The sequence below is a fragment of the Podarcis muralis genome, chromosome 3 (assembly GCF_964188315.1).
Source record: "Podarcis muralis chromosome 3, rPodMur119.hap1.1, whole genome shotgun sequence".
Classification (NCBI taxonomy): Eukaryota; Metazoa; Chordata; class Lepidosauria; order Squamata; family Lacertidae; genus Podarcis; species Podarcis muralis.
Genome location: NC_135657.1, coordinates 92,703,895 through 92,721,004, shown reverse-complemented (window position 1 = coordinate 92,721,004; position 17,110 = coordinate 92,703,895). Strand labels below are relative to the sequence as shown.

General features: G+C 41.0%; 1 protein-coding gene across 1 annotated transcript; it reads left to right on the top strand.

The window, feature by feature from the left end:
- Positions 1-4: 4 nt before the first annotated feature.
- CPSF3 (cleavage and polyadenylation specific factor 3) lies at positions 5-16,497 on the top strand. The gene is made up of 18 exons (XM_028722503.2): positions 5-138; positions 4,070-4,133; positions 4,817-4,914; positions 5,133-5,261; positions 5,466-5,643; positions 6,772-6,861; positions 7,250-7,400; positions 7,544-7,719; positions 8,084-8,242; positions 9,039-9,185; positions 9,832-9,984; positions 10,688-10,796; positions 11,063-11,161; positions 11,425-11,519; positions 11,928-12,015; positions 13,828-13,897; positions 14,625-14,721; positions 16,061-16,497. Exons 1-18 carry the CDS (start codon positions 68-70, stop codon positions 16,163-16,165), a joined length of 2,079 nt encoding a protein of 692 aa, XP_028578336.1. The 5' UTR covers positions 5-67; the 3' UTR covers positions 16,166-16,497.
- The last annotated feature ends 613 nt before the right edge of the window (positions 16,498-17,110 follow it).

Below are 17,110 nucleotides of genomic sequence, written 5' to 3'. Positions count from 1 at the left end.
GTGGACGAAGTACAGGTGCCGGCGAGGGCCAAGCCAAGAGGGCGCGCCGTGCCTCTTCCTCGCGGAGATGGCGACGAGGAGAAGGACCGAGGCGTTCATTCCCGCCGAGGAGAGCGACCAGCTGTTGATTCGGCCCCTGTGAGTGGCTGGGACGGTCTCGCGCCGCCGCGGCCTTCGGCTGACCAGCCGCCCTTGCTGCGCGCGTGCGCACTCTTTCGCTCTGCCCCCTCGCGCGCAGAGCTTAAAGGGCTCCCATGTCTGCCGTTGCAAAACCTCACGAAAGCATTTCTCTCATATATATAGAGGGGGAGGGAGGGAGGAGAAGGATATCTTCAATTCTGGGCTGTGAACCAATAAGTGCCTAACATTATCATGTTCTGGATAAATAAAATCTCTGAGAGTATCTATATTTATAAAGGTAAAGGGACCCCTGACCATTAGGTCCAGTCGTCGCCGACTCTGGGGTTGCGGCGCTCATCTCGCTTTATTGGCCAAGGGAGCCGGCATACAGCTTTCGGGTCATGTGGCCAGCATGACTAAGCCGCTTCTGGTGAACCAGAGCAGCACACGGAAATGCCGTTTACCTTCCCGCCAGAGCGGTACCTGTTTATCTACTTGCACTTTGACGTGCTTTTGAACTGCTAGGTTGGCAGGAGCAGGGACCGAGCAACAGGAGCTCATCCCGTTGCAGGGATTTGAACCGCCGACCTTCTGATCGGCAAGTCCTAGGCTCTGTGGTTTAACCCACAGCATCACCCGCGTCCCTATCTATATATCTGTATGCAAATCAGGAAGATTTGGGGCATCACATGGCGGGACAGATCTCAAACAAACAAAAAAACCAGCATGTTTGCACTCCTGTCTCAGCGACATTGGCTTGGTCGTGTCCACAGAATGGAAGATGGCAGGATCTCCAAGGACAGTGCTCTACAGGGAGCTGGCTTCAGGCACCAGACCAACTCTTCATTACAAAGATGTCTGCAAGGGAGACATGAGGAAGGCTGGCAACATCAACCCTTGCAGATGACTGCAGTCCCTGGAGACAAGACAGACAAGTTGTGTGTCTACAGTAGCAACCAGAGGAGGAAGGCAGACATACAGAGAGAAGAAACACCATGGTGCATCTACAGCAGCATAACCAAATGCTTATATCTGCCCCAGCTGCAGCAAAACATGTCTGTCCTATTTAGTGTATTGGTCTCTACAGCCACAACAGGCTCTGTAACTCTCCAATGGTTTGACTTCACTCTCAAAGGCACACTCCTCCATTGCCTCTCAAGACAGACAAACATATACAAACATATACAAACATATACAGTGGTACTTCAGGTTACAGATGCTTCAGGTCATAGACTCTGCTAACCCAGAAGTAGTACCTTGGGTTAAGAACTTTGCTTCAGGATGAGAACAGAAATCGTGCGGCAGCAGAGGGAGGCCCCATTAGCTAAAGTGGTACCTCAGATTAAGAACAGTTTCAGGTTAAGAACGGACCTCCAGAACGAATTAAGTTCTTAACCCGAGGTACCACTGTACATACTTAATCCTATCTATCTATATATACACACACACAGGGGTTTTATTTATCCCAAACATGATGTTGTTAAGCAATTATTGGTTCACAGTCCAGGGTTCAAGCTTTATGGGGGGATCATGGTTAGAGTCAGGAGATGGTCCCTTGATTGTTTGGATTCTCTCTGTGGTGTTGAATGAGATACTCTGTCAAGCTTTGGATAGGGGACAGATGTGTTAAGTGGATGAGGGAGCACTTTTAGAGATGGCAGAGAGCTATGAGTTGGATTGAGAGTGCAGGAACTCTATGGGGATCTGATGTGGGGTAACTGGCCTTCTCCCTAGTAGCAGTTGCCTGCCTTGTGCCTGCAGTTGTTGTCAGTTTGCATGTTTGTAAATAAAGACAATAATACAAAGTCCGTCAGCTTCCAGTGGTCTCTTAGAGGAAGTAAACTCAGTGCTACTAGAATTTCTCCCCCATTCATAGATTCTGCATTTGTGTCTTCTGGCAAATGCTTCATGAGACAAGGTGTCAATAGGAATTTGTGTTTTCTTTCATTCCTAGCAATGAGAATCCTTTCAGGCTGTCAGGTATTATTTTGGAAGCCTGTCGTCAGAAATGTTGTGGAGATGGCAGAGCAAAATGCTGAGTCACATGCTGCTGCTATGTTTTACTGTTATGTTTGGACATGAGACATGCCCCCACAGGTCCAGTCCCCCCTACTGCAGGGCTATGTGTATCTCTCATCTTATTAATTGCTGAGTCACCACCATTTTGTGGGTTTGGTATATCTAGTGATTCATTTCCCAGTAGATCCTTCTTCTCTAAGTTGTTAGGAAGTAGGCTAGTATACTTTTATTGGTAAGTTGCTACAATAACTGTTGGTCCTCAGTTTGAAACAGCCTGAAATGTTTTCAAAGCACTTTGTTGATAGAACTAGTTTATACATTATAACATGGAATCTATTCTCGGCCTTACCCTGCAAGGCTCGCATTTACTCTAAGAAGTCAAGCAGCCTTTCTTTTCTCACTAACTTTCTGATTTATCCTTATACGCCTCAGCAGCTTGTACAATTTTTGGCCATTATCGTAGAAACTTTCATTCTAGCTGGCTAAGCGAAATGGATGAAGCATCACTGATTTCATGACAGGATTACCTTATCATCTTTTGTCTAGACAAGGCCTTAGCTTCAACAGCTCATAGGAAGCGAAGCTCATGCTTAATTTTTAATCCATCATCTCCCTTAATCATTTCTCTTTCACTGTTTTCCAACAAGGAGCCCTTTATCTTTTAAAAGTGACCTACAATCCTTGTTTCTAGACATATGACCTTTCATTCAACTGTAATAATTTAATGTCTGAATGAGCCTGTTTCACTGTGATCCTGGATTTGTTTAATCATCTCTGCTACTTTACTTACACCATAGACATGCATGAAGCTAGAATAAAAATTGTGACTTGTTTACTTTAAATACCACATTCTGTAGCTGGCTTCTAAGTAACCTTTTTCCTAGTTGCCTGGATATGCTGCAGGCAACCAGGCAGGAAACCTATTGTAAATTGGAGGTGTGTTGGTTCTTTTGCTTTAGGACTCAGCAGAAGCAAAAAATGACTAGGCTTAGTGTGTATGGACAGGTGTCCTCGTGAAATTTGTTTTAGACTAGCTGACCCCTGTAGCCATATTTGCAACTCTGTTTTGTTCCGTATTACATTCTGCAAAATCTCTAGAAATCTGAGGAGCAGGAAATGCAAGTCATTTCTCCCAAATTGTCTTGAATCTGATGAGCTATAGAAGGAATAATTGTTGAGATGATTTAAATGACCAACTACGTCTCTTACTATAATTGAGTTCATTACAGAATGTGGTATGCCTTTATATCCAAATGTTCACTTGCATAACTAGGGGTACAATCTTCACTTATCTCGTAGTTACCTCCACTGAGTTCAATAGGACTTATTCTGGTTAAGACTGTGCTGTTGTAAAGCACAACTTTCAAGAGGTTTCAGTTCACATGTCACATTATTGCCAATTTTGGTTCCTCTCTTTGAAAATGGGTACAGATGTTGAACTAGGTTCCTAGTTGAAATTCACAATATGAATGAACCTGGGCAAGCCTTGGACTTGCATACTCTCTCATCTTAGTTGTGAGGAGGTAATTATAATCTTTTGCTTCAATTGTTAACTGTTTTTAATGTTATGCCCATTCATGTATAAACTCTGATTAGTCTTGTATACATTTTACTCAGAAGTTATTTCAAAATGTGGGCTAAATAGTAGGCTTGATTGAAGGAACAATAGTTCAAAATTAGCTGCAGTTTAGGGTTCAGATGTATTGCTAAAAACGAATATGAAAGCTTCCATTCTCCTTGGGGAGCACATGAGCCCGAGGCTTGCCCAGGGCTGTTCACATAATGTTAAACCATAGTTTGGCATTACATCCAAATCAGGCCATGGAATTAAACCAAAGACATCACTTTGCTTGGTCAGTTACATATAGTTGTTTTATATCAGTGGGTTGTTGATTGTTTTTTGTAATTTGTCACAACTTTCTTTTCACAGAGGTGCAGGGCAGGAAGTAGGAAGATCATGCATTATTCTGGAATTTAAAGGAAGGAAGATAATGGTAATCATCGATCTAAGTTATTTATTAACGTTTTGTCACAGTAGACACATCTTTGACAGTAAATATTCAAAGCATTCTACCACTGCAAACCTCTTAAGGATATATGAGCCTCTTCTGGCTCTCTCCTTGTATTGTTTCACACACACAGCCCACACAAACACTATCTGAACTTTGATGAGTTGGAATGGACATGGGACATTTTCATTTTCAGTGTCCAGACTGAGGAAAGCCCTCCCCAGAAGTTTTGTAGGGCTACCACATTGCTCACTTTTCAGCAGTGGCATAACATTGGTTGCCAACACCTGGGGCAGGCATGTGCCGGGCGGCGGTTGCCAAGCTAGCCCTCACTGCCGCCACTGTCCGAGTGACAGTGCAGGGATGCATTGAGCTGACATGGAAACTTTCCAGAGTTGTGTTCCTTTTATGGAGCATTGCCAACAGTGCTGGTCACTCCCCCACCCATTTCCTTCAAATGAGAGGAGAAACATTTGGGTTACACCTAAGATCACATGCTTTTAAATATTTGAAATATCAAGATGCAACATAAACTAGTATAAATATCAAGATGCAACATAAACTTTACTGTTTTGATGTAAAAGAGCAATCATCAGTGTATAAGTATGTGTTAATACCATATACTAGTTGTTTGTAGAAATACAATTATTGGTCATCTTTTTTTTTAGCTTGATTGTGGAATCCACCCTGGCCTAGAAGGAATGGATGCACTTCCATATATCGATCTGATAGACCCAGCTGAGATTGATCTCCTCTTGATTAGTCAGTAAGTGATGTGTTGCTCAGTGCTGAAGGCTGAGGGGGATTTTGTGTTTTTATTTTAAAATGCTGAGACTCTGTAACAGATTTGTTAAGCTTTGCTGATGTTGAAGTGTTAAGTGTTAGCTGTTTTGTTACTTGATCTTTTGTTGAAACAAAAATGATCTAGCTGCATGCCATGGTATTATAGGGCTTGATTCTGAAATCTGATCTTGCCTCTTTCAGTTTCCATTTGGATCACTGTGGGGCATTGCCATGGTTTCTACAGAAGACAAGTTTTAAAGGGAGGACCTTCATGACCCATGCTACAAAAGCAATTTATAGGTGGCTTCTGTCAGATTACGTCAAAGTTAGGTGAGTTCATCCTCATACTTGTGGGATAAAACTTTTGTGAAATGATACCGTAATTTGAACAATGGATGTGTAATATTTTTGCCTGTTGCATTGTTGCCCTGTAATCTCAAGGGCACTTTGTGGCGACCGTCTTCTGAGTCCGGCACAATCTTATCTTCAAAAACGGGGGAACAGGATGACATTTTGCCTTACTATTTTATACAGCAATATATCAGCAGATGACATGCTGTATACGGAGACAGACTTGGAAGAAAGCATGGACAAAATAGAAACGATCAACTTCCATGAAGTGAAAGAGGTGGCGGGAATCAAGTTCTGGTGTTACCACGCAGGCCACGTTCTGGGAGCAGCCATGTTTATGATTGAAATAGCTGGAGTGAAGGTATTTCCTTAGCTCACTAGATAATCCAAGTAGGCTTGTTATCAGTGGGCCTTTATTTATATTAATTTACCTCTTCAGTGTGTTTTGTGGGTATAGGATTTATTCACCATCACATTTCTATTAAACCTGTCACATTAAAGATACATGGTGTAAGCCAGAGGTAGGGAACCTTGGAAGTGGGCCGCTCCACTCCTCTCTGCCTGGCCCTTGAGACTCCTTTGGCCACACACCCAGCCCTCACTGGCCCTTTTCCATGGCCTCATTGAGTGCTTTAGCTTGGGGGGAATGTGTGATAATACCTCTTGCTGGCTGAAACTTTGATAATGCCCCTTGCTTGCCTGGATAGAGGGTGAAGAAGCTTTCATGTGTTCATGTGTGTTTATTCTAAATGTGTGTGCACCTGAATTTTGTACAACTGGAATGTAGTCTACGTCAGATCCATTATGAAGGACTTAGTTTTTGGAAACGGGTATTTTCAGTTCTTCCCAAGGACCTATTAATCCACACAATAGCAGGTTTAAACACTGCTAGCTTTTATTATTGCAGGATAGAAAGATTAGCACATACTCAGGCGCTCAGCAGAAGTAATTTTAGCATCAGAAGTAGTGATAGCAGCAGAATAAGTTCCGCTTTCGCATCTCATTCCTTTACAACCTATAGAAACATTACATCCAACTTACGTCACCCTGCTTAAGCAAAGTAGATACTACCAGGCCAATGTGAAGTCAATCCTTAGGGATTCCTTTAATTCCAGTGAGCATATCCTAGATTTCTATGGTTGTTCCACCCACCTTTTGCCTCTGCCTCTGCCCACCACTGGAGTGTGGCCCGTTGAAGTTTGCTCACAAGGGAATTGCAGCCCTTGGCTAAAAAAGGTTCTTCACCCCTGGTATAAGCTATTGTTATTGGAAGTTAAGGGTTATCCATCTGTAGTGCTCAAGTAGTATGCATGAAATTCCAACTTCCCATCATATTTTGTGATACAGGCTTCCCCTTAAGCACTTACTGCTTGGTCCTTGACGGACTATGGATGAACCAATAGACATTGACTTAACTGTTAATTTTTTTTACCATGGTTTATATTAGTTTCTCTGTCTAATTACAATGTACATTGTTTCTTTGTCAAAGCTTTTATACACAGGTGACTTCTCAAGACAGGAAGATAGGCACTTGATGGCAGCTGAGATTCCCAATATTAAACCAGATATTCTTATAATTGTAAGTTTCTTCTCCTATAATAATTTGAAGTGAAAACTCAAATAACATTCAAGTTGCACACTCTTGTCTTAGAAAATTACAACAGTACATCAAAATTTAGCTCTGGTTTATCAAATTCTCATGCTAGACATGTTTGAGATCAGGTATAGTGCCACAGCCATGCTGATCGACACAACTCATTACATTTTTGATGGTTTGAAGAAGCAATTCCTATTTTTGTGAGCAGTTGGTCTACATATGTTCTGGAGTGTGGGTGGCAGATCCCGTGGCAGTTTTTAGTAATCCCAAATAGGAATAGTGAGGCTGTGACTAGATTGTGGCATAGTCACACTGCCATTCTGGTCATGTGTCTCATCATTATTTTTAATGGTGTGTCTTTTGGCCTTAGGAATCTACCTATGGTACGCACATCCATGAAAAACGTGAGGAGAGGGAGGCGAGATTCTGCAACACTGTACATGATATTGTAAACAGGGGAGGCAGAGGTCTTATTCCTGTGTTTGCTTTGGGAAGAGCACAAGAATTGCTTTTGATTTTAGGTATGTACCTGCACATCACCTCTTTCCAACTTTACATGTTCATTGTGTCTGAAAAAAACTACATGTTCATCTAAATTATATTTACTGTTCTTAGTTTTCATAATTTGTTAAAGTTGTGTGTTGTTGTTTTTTAAAAAACCTAGATGAATACTGGCAAAATCATCCTGAGCTTCATGAGATACCTATATACTATGCTTCCTCTCTGGCAAAGAAATGCATGGCCGTGTATCAGACCTATGTCAATGCCATGAATGATAAAATCCGCAAGCAAATCAACATCAACAACCCATTTGTATTCAAGCACATTAGTAATCTGAAGGTCAGTGTGAATAAATGAAATTTTAATAACGTGAATGTATAGAAAGGTTATGAAGAACTATAATTCTGACTTAAAATTGGGCATCAAACCCTTTTCAGAAGAATTCAGTCTACCAGCAACTCTTACCTAGCACTAAACATGCCTCTGATAAGCATCCTTCTGGGATTCATGTATCATGCATCATTGCCAGAACCCTGCAGAAATACTTTGAGCTCACTGAGGATCCCATAGAGTTCTTTATAAAAATACATCACTAAAAGCACTAAAAGACTTTTTGTCCCTGAGAGCAAGGGTAACAGTTAAGGTGGAACACTTTTCTCTGACTTTCATAAAATGGAATAATAATTATTCTTTGTTTACCTAGAGCATGGATCATTTTGATGACATAGGCCCAAGTGTTGTAATGGCTTCCCCCGGTATGATGCAGAGTGGATTATCCAGAGAGTTATTTGAGAGCTGGTGTACTGACAAGAGGAATGGAGTCATCATAGCAGGATACTGTGTGGAAGGAACACTTGCTAAGGTGAGGTATATTTTGACTAGTGGTATATGTTAATATGCAGGGCAGGCAGCTTAAAAGACTTAATTATTTTATCAGGAAATCTGGAGTGAATTGGGCTACTGTTTTGGTGCCCCTGTATTTACAGTCTGATGCATACTTCAGTTTGTACCTTTTTTATTGTGAATGAAAGAATACCAAGAAACACTGGTATGAAAAATCTCAAAGCTGGAATCCAGTGATGGAATATATTCAGAGGAGACTAGATATGTCACGGTGAATTGCATTAGAATAGATAATTGCAATATTTTGCTAGATAGAAATGTTGTGTGTTTGTGCTGGGAAGGAATTCTGTATTGACTGTTTTTTATACATGTATATATTTAGTGTAGGGATGCAGTGGCACTGTGGTCTAAACCACTGAGCCTCTTGGGCTTGCCGATCATAAGGTCTGCAGTTCAAAACTGCATGGCGGGGTGAGCTCCCGTTGCTCTGTCTCGGCTCCTGCCAACCTAGCAGTTTGAAAGCACACCGGTGTGAGCAGATAAATAGGTACTGCTGCGGTGGGAATGTAAATTGTGTTTCCGTGCACTCTGGCTTCCGTCACGGTGTCCTGTTGTGCCAGAAGCGGTTTGGTCATGCTGGCCACATGACCTGGAAAGCTGTCTGTGGACAAACGCTGGCTCCCTCGGCCTGAAAGTTGAGATGAGCGCCACACCCATAGTTGAATTCAACTGGACTTAACCGTCTAGGGATCCTTTACTGCTTTTACCTTTATATTTAATGTGTAATGTAATGTGCATTTTGTTTATTGTTGCAGCACATCATGTCTGAACCTGAAGAAATTACAACTATGTCAGGACAGAAACTCCCACTGAAGATGTCTGTGGATTACATCTCTTTCTCTGCACACACAGATTACCAACAAACCAGCGAGTTCATCCGGGCACTAAAACCTCCCCATGTGGTTAGTGTTTATTTTTGTTATTTTCAAGAAGTACAGTTTTTGTCAAATACCAATGCCAGTTCAACAAATTCCATTTTAACTAGCCAGAGGTGAACAGTAATTCAAAGTTGCAGCACCACTCCTCTTCCATGATAAACTATGCTTTAGGTTTTCTTCCACGTTTGAAACAAAAGTGATTTTTCTTGAGAGTGCTGCTGTAAACAGTGTGTAAAGCTTGTAGCTTCCGGAAGAAAATATGTGACTTACATGTCTAAAATGATTTGGAGGTAAATCAAGCGAACATGAAATGAAAGAAGATAGAAGAAGAAGCAGGAAAATAAAGTGGTTGAAAAATGGAGAGGAGATGATGTGGGAAAGGGTCAAATAACAATCCAAAGAGAGCTGAGTTCCAAAGAGCTGTGTGGACTTCAGGGATTGTCTCACTTCACCCTCTCTGCAGCCCATAGCATCCACTCAAAAAAGCTGCTCTGGTTTGTGAGGCGCTCTCAGTCATATACAGGTGTAGGATACAGGCGCATATTGATGACACCACCACTCCTTTTGTAAAGAAGGGCTGTTTCTCCTCCTCTTCCCTAAGCTGCCACCTTCCTGGCAACGCATCAGGAGTGCCTATATTTTGACAACTAACAATGACTTTTTCATGCAGATATTGGTTCATGGTGAGCAGAATGAAATGGCCAGGCTGAAAGCGGCAGTAATACGTGAATATGAGGATAATGATGAAGTTCACATAGAAGTCCACAATCCTAGAAATACTGAAGCCGTAACACTAAACTTCAGAGGAGAAAAGCTTGCCAAGGTAAAAGGCTAATGTTTTCTTCATCACAATAAGCACATTTACCTAGTCATCAGGTTATTTCTTCAAAAATATATCTAATTCTTGCGAAGGGACAAGTCAGTATATTGGATGATGAACACAGCGCACAGCTCTTATGTCAGGAAGCATAACATCCTCTTGCCTTTGTTTAGGAAACTTGTTCTTGCTCTCATCCACAGCCCATTACAAATACACTGCTCAGTATGCTACATAATCTACTGTTGGATATTGCAGGGTTGCAGTTGTTTGAAGCCTTTGAAATATATTAACAGCTTCAAATAACATGCATGTGCACGCTCTTTGTCTATGACCCCACCCAGGGCCACTACTCAGAGAGGTCGGGAGAACTAGTGATTCTGAAAAGGACAAGAATAGGCCAATCATAACATAGAGAACTGTCACATGGGATTATTGGTGGGCTGTCCATTCTGAAGTTGAGAAAGAACATGGCAGCTTGTAAAGGGAGTTTTGTAATTGATGGGTACATTTGAGTCATGCTTGCTGATAAATTCACCTTGAAATTTTGGTACATGGTCTAGTACACAGAATGAGAAGCGATGCCGTATCCAGTTGTTCAAATGGGGACTGTTTTTCATCACCACCCATTTAAAAATATCTATCCTATTTGCAATTCCCATACACTTTCTTACACATAGTCTTGATTTTTCTCTTGTGATTTCTCTAGGTTATGGGCTCACTAGCAGATAAGAAACCAGAACAAGGGCAGCGCGTTTCAGGGATACTAGTTAAGAGAAATTTTAACTATCACATACTTGCTCCATGTGACCTCTCCAGTAAGTAAAAGTGAAAACATTTATTATCCTTGTTCCATTGGTTTGGATCCCTAACTTTCTTTATGTAAACAGTATAGAGTTCCTGTTCACAGAAGGGGCTTTTGCATCTTTCTTCTTTCTACTCCTGTGAATGTGGGTCTCCAAAATCTGGAATTGGTGTGGGACAGTGCAGCTGGTGAGGAGGAGGGAAATTTCAGGCAGAAATTTACATGAACAGAGGAACAACTTAGGGTCTAATGTTGTCTTTTTTGCTTTTTTTTTTACAGATTACACTGATCTGGCTATGAGCACTGTGACACAAACACAAGCTGTTCCATACACAGGCTCTTTCGGTCTGCTTTATTATCAGCTACAAAAGCTAACAGGTGCGTAACTGGAGGAAGCCGCTTGAAGTCTCTCCAAAATTATTATTGGAACTTGCTTGATGAGAAGATCAGTAATGGCCAACAAACTGTTGAAACAGTATCCAGCATAACCCACTGTGCAGCTGGAAGAGATTGTTGGGCACATTTTAGGACCATTTTGAATTTATGAGTTGCAATGGATGCACCCAAGTGGTATGTACAGAGTGTGCCCAAGAAATATTTAAGCAGTGATGCATTTATTGTGGTATTTTATATTTTTCAAGGTGACATAAAAGAAATAGAAGTCCAGGATAAGCCAGCTTTGAAGGTTTTTAAAAACATTACTGTGGTCCAAGAGCCAGGTATGGTGGTGCTGGAGGTAAGGACAGAATACAAGTTTCTGTATAACTGTTGTGGTAACATGCAAGTGGCTTTGAAACAGAGTTGGGCTTCCTGAGGTGAGGGAGTGCTATAATCTTGGTACCCCAACATAGAATGTCAGGTAGCCAAGCCTTTGAAGTCAGTGGGACAAGGGAGCAAGGCCGATAATGATGAATGTAGTAGATTGGTGGACTCATAACATAGCCATTCTAATAGCCTAGTCGCAACCACTTTGAACTTTATAGTTAAAGCCGACATAGTTTCCCTCTTAACCAGAATTTCAAACCAGCTACAAAACCAAATAAATGTAGAAGGGTGAAAACAAAATTACTTCAGATGGAATTCCAACAATTAATGTGCTCTTTAATTATGCTTTTTCCTCTCATTCTGCTTTTTGTCCCCCCAGTGGGTAGCAAATCCTGCTAATGATATGTATGCAGACACTGTAAAAACAGTGATACTGGAAGTTCAGTCCAATCCCAAAATTCATAAAGGTATTCCCCCTTTTTATTTGTATATATAGTATACTTTTAATAGTGTGTGTTTCTGTGAAAAGATGTGAACTTATTTTATATTGGAGAATACAGTTCTGCCAAGCCCAGAGTCCTGAGACACAATCCACTCTCCGGCTTCTCGTTACTTTTAGCAGGGCTGAAATAAACAGAATTATATAAACTCCTCCCTTTAATATGAAACTGGATTTTGAGGCATGTGTAATGTAACATTATTGAAGTCAATTTCATGTGCAAATAGATATATCAAAACACAGGAACATTCTTCTAAATTAAATCATGTCAATCACAGAACATGTTATTAATCGGAATTCTATTTGTCAAATCTGCTCAGAATCTAACGTTCTGGGAAATTAATCTTCAGAGCAGAAACATACAGTAAGCCCACAACTTACGCAGGGGTCTGGAAATCACACCTAAAGCCAAAATGGGTTCAGTGGCGAGTAGAATTACCAAAGTCATTTTCCCCAGAACCCAGCCCCCTTAAAAAAAATTTAAAACTTCTGCTGTGCGCATAAAGCTGAATGCTCACAAGCTTAATGCACATAAAATGTGGGCTCACAGTATTACCGTATTTTTCGTCCTATAGGACGCACCGGCCCATAGGACGCACCTAGTTTTTTTTGGGGGGGGGGATAAAGAAAAAAAATTATTCCCCCCCCCCCCAGCCCTGCGCCCCACGCTCCAGGTAGCACACCTTCAGCGCGCCCTGCGCTCCGGGAAGCAGGCTGCTATCCGCAGCCTAGGGAGCCCTGTGGGAACTCCAGCAGGACTCCCTAGTCTGCGGGTGTCTGCCCGAAGCGTGAGGCGTTCTGCTGCTGCGCGCCCCGCGCTCCAGGCAGCAGGCTGCTATCCGCAGCGTGGGTAGCCCTGCGGGAACTCCCGCGGGCTCCCCAGGCTTGCTGATAGCTTCCTGAAGCCTGGAGAGCGAGAAGGGTCGGTGTGCACTCTCCAAGCTTCAGCGAAAGCCTGCATTCGCCCCATAGGACGCACACAGATTTCCCCTTCATTTTTGGAGGGGAAAAAGTGCGTCCTATAGGGCGAAAAATACGGTATCTGCAATGAAATGGTACTAGATAAACCTGGTTCCTAAATGTATCAGTTGAAGAACTATTATTATTAAAAGCTGAGCTGTTAATAGTTCTTCTGTAAATGCCAATAGACTGCAAACACATTTCATGTTAAGAAACAGAAGCCTGTAACATCACAAAGCTCATTCGGTGTCTTGCTTGGATACAGATTTCACACCCACAGGGAGAAGGTGTGTGAGACCTTGTTGGTTCTCTTTCCTCCCCTTTGCCCCTGGAAAAGTGTGGGAGGTGGCACTGGTGACCTCAAAAAGAAGGGAGAATCTGCAAAATCCATCTCTCTCCACCTGCCCTCCCCTGCCCCACTGGTGAGCAGGATCTCTCCAGTGAATCAAAAGCCTTCCAGGGACCGAGGGAGACCTTCAATTGACAACAGACAGCAAATTCTGGATTCAGCCTATAAAATGATCTTACTTGTCTATAACCTAATGCATGTCTATGAATCCAATAATTACAGCATGAAGTTCAGATCCAGCTATTCCCCTCCACACACACCAGCATGATCTGAATTAGCTAAGCACAACTTCATTTACATAATAATGTACAAGAAACCATTTAGACTTGTAGGAACTCAGTAGTACTGTATGTGCCAATATTTTCCTTGTCGTTTAATGCCTGTTACATTATAGCTACATATATGTAGCCCAGCTACATTATAACAAATGGCAATTACAATGGAATGTAAAATGTATGGGGTTTTTTCCAGCTGTGGTACATAAAATTCCTAAAAAAGAAGAGATAGAGGCATATCACAAGAAGATGGAGATTATGCTTCAGTAAGTTATAACATCACATTATCCTCTCTTTCCCACAAAAGATGACTATCATATATTTTAGTACCTTTGTTATTGAACAAAATTAATTTGGGGGGCTTTCTCAAATTCTTGTATTTAGACCAGAGGTTATACTGAAAGGCCCAACGTTTTTTAAGTGTTAAAATCCATCTAATAGTATGGAAATCATTCTAAAAAGGTTTGAATTTGGTTCTTTTCTAGAAATTTGTTTGAAACAGAAAGTTAGATTCTTAGGCTACAGTTCTATAGAAATCAGTGGGGCTTATTTTTGCAAAAGAAGCCGGAGGAACATCGCCCGGCTGTGAGGCATGAAGGCCGCTCCCTGCAAGGCCCTTTCCACCTGCCCTAGGGAGCAGGGCCCACACTCACCCAGCCCAGCTATGTTAAATATGTATTCTGCAGTTGACCTCCTTTGTAATGTTTTATTTTGAACTCTTTAAGATGATATTTTAGTTTTCTGTTAAGTTGCTTTGACTGTATACTCTATATTTGACTTTTTTCAAATTGTTTTATTGATTTATTGATTTAATATGCTGTAAACCACTTTGAGATTTTTCTTAAAAATATAAAGCAGTATAGAAATTGATTGATTGATTGATTGATTGATTGATACAAAGGATCACACTGCTAAACAGAAAACACTGTAGTTAAATAGTTATATAATTTGGTGTCATTCTATGTTTATTAATGATTAGTCTTTCATTTCTAGGGACATGTTTGGAGAAGACTGTGTAAGTGCTAAGAAAGATAATGTACTGAGCATCACTGTGGATGGAAAAACAGCAAATCTTTCATTGGATACACGGGTATTTATAGCTAAATTTCATGCTGACGTATTGTGTCTTGTGTAGCCGATGAGATTTATGCTTAGGAATGTATGCAGCACCTCAGTAGGCTTTCTGAAATCTAACAGCTAACCATGCATTTTGGTGACCATTGTCAGAATAAATCGTTCTTTTCAGAAGATTTCCAATTCATTATTGCATTTCCACTTTCAACACTTAACCTTTTGGTTGATCACACTTGCTAGAAGATAGCGCGAAATAGAATGATAGAGTGATGTAGAATTGTTTCTTAAATTTCTGCCCACTTTCCAGCTAAAGCTCATAAAGGGACTTGCATTTATTGTTAATTTTAAAAAGTACTGTGTATGAATTAAATACTCAGAAGGATTACAGTAAATTATGTTTTGTAAGGAATGCTGGAGATCTGCTGGGTTGTTCCTCTTATATTAGGAGAAGCGGGGAGGGGAGGCAACTTTTGCTGATTCCTCCTTCCCCCTGCAGTCCCTCTCTACTTCTCTCAATATAAGAGGAACAACCCAGCAGAACTCTGGCATTTCTTACATCAGGATGCCGCTGCTTTACGGCAAACAATATTCCCTGATAGACATTTTATATAGGTATGAAATAGTCAACCAATCATCAGTAAATTCAGCATTCATGGCATTCTTTACATCCACCTACCCAGTCGAAGTTCTTGAGGCTGCGTGCTCTTAAATTACCGTATTTTTTGCACTATAAGACGCACCAGACCACAAGACGCACCTAGTTTTTGAAGGAGGAAAACAAGAAAAAAAATATTCTGAATCTCAGAAGCCAGAACAGCAAGAGGGATCACTGCGCAGTGAAAGCAGCAATCCCTCTTGCTGTTCTGGTTTCTGTGATAGCTGCGCAGCCTGCATTCGCTCCATAAGATGCACACATTTCCCCCTTACTTTTTAGGAGGGAAAAAGTGAGTCTTATAGAGCAAAAAATGCAGTAATTGAGAATGAATTGGGCACATTATTGCTGGCATAACACCTAGAATTAAAGTACCTTGTCAAGCTTGCTTAAGGCTGTTAAACCCAATGGTACTAACCAAGAGTAACTGGCTACATAATTGTATGACTTTGGCTGAGATCCAGAAAGCAATTTAGGCTCAGATGTAGGGGTTTGTGGTAGCCCTTTGAAAGTTTCGACTACATTTCAAAAGCAGTTAGGGGAATTTAAGTCTAAATTTACGTTGGATTCATGGAATGAGTTATGTGGGTGGGTGTTTAGATTTTTTAAAAATTGTCTGGCTTCTATGCAAAGAGTCTTCTCAAGAAGATCTAAGAAATAAATTAGGGTCTTGCAAATTGATTCTTATTTTCTTCTCTTCTAGACTGTTGACCATGAACCAGGATGTGAAGATGATGATGAAACTCTTCGGGAAATGGTGGAGTTAGCTGCACAGCGACTCTACGATGCCATCACCCCTGTGCAATAAACTGATTGGCCATTGTATATTTTGGGGCCTATAGAAAAATTGTTACAAATCCGTTTATTCTCAATGTGGTTTTTTAAAAAATAAATGTTCTTTAACAAAGTACGTTTACCTTTTTCTTAGCCATAAAACTGTTTTAGCCCCAAGTGGGCAGATGGCAATAGCAGACTTATTGATATAAGATGGAAATGTATTATAGAAAATGATCCTTTTAATTAGGTCTAGTAACAGAAATATGCAACCTCTTATATGTGTAAGATAATATATTGTTAGGGACAGCTCCTCTGTAACGAAGGAATTGTGTGTATCTTTTTAAAATATATTTTAAAAATGTCTCTTGTTAATGGCCTGATTATAAAACTTACAAAGACTAAAATCCCAAGTAACTTGTGGAAACTTCAGCTTCAAAAGCTCCCTCTTTTAACTATAGCCCTCTACACCACCTGGGAATCTGCTCCAAGAAACTAGAAACTATCTCTGATGTGACACCAGGGGTCACAGTTGGATTTCGGGAAAGTCCTAGAATGTGTATGGGAGCATACATAGATATACATACATACGTACACACCTCTTTCAGACCATGTTTGTTTTGTGTCCTGGATTGACTTACAAGACATTAATTATCACACACACCTAAAATTACATATATGCACCAGAACGTTCCTGGCTCTGCTAGCTTCTTAACTCCAAGAGTGACAAAGTGAATTAAGAAATTTTAGCTGCTCTGCTCTTGGTTCATCTCCCCTCCCCACCCTGGCATTTTAGCACTTAGCTCCTTTGCAAAAAGTTTTCTTGTTTGATTTGTCCATATCAGGTTGCTGTTAAAAGCATAGCAGCTAGGTTTTGCTGTGTGGCAAGTTGCAAACTGAGTACACGAGGAGGAGGTGGAAGAGACTTGAGATGGATTTTAGAATGAGGTTGCTCCATGAAATTCATTGGCAGTAAGAT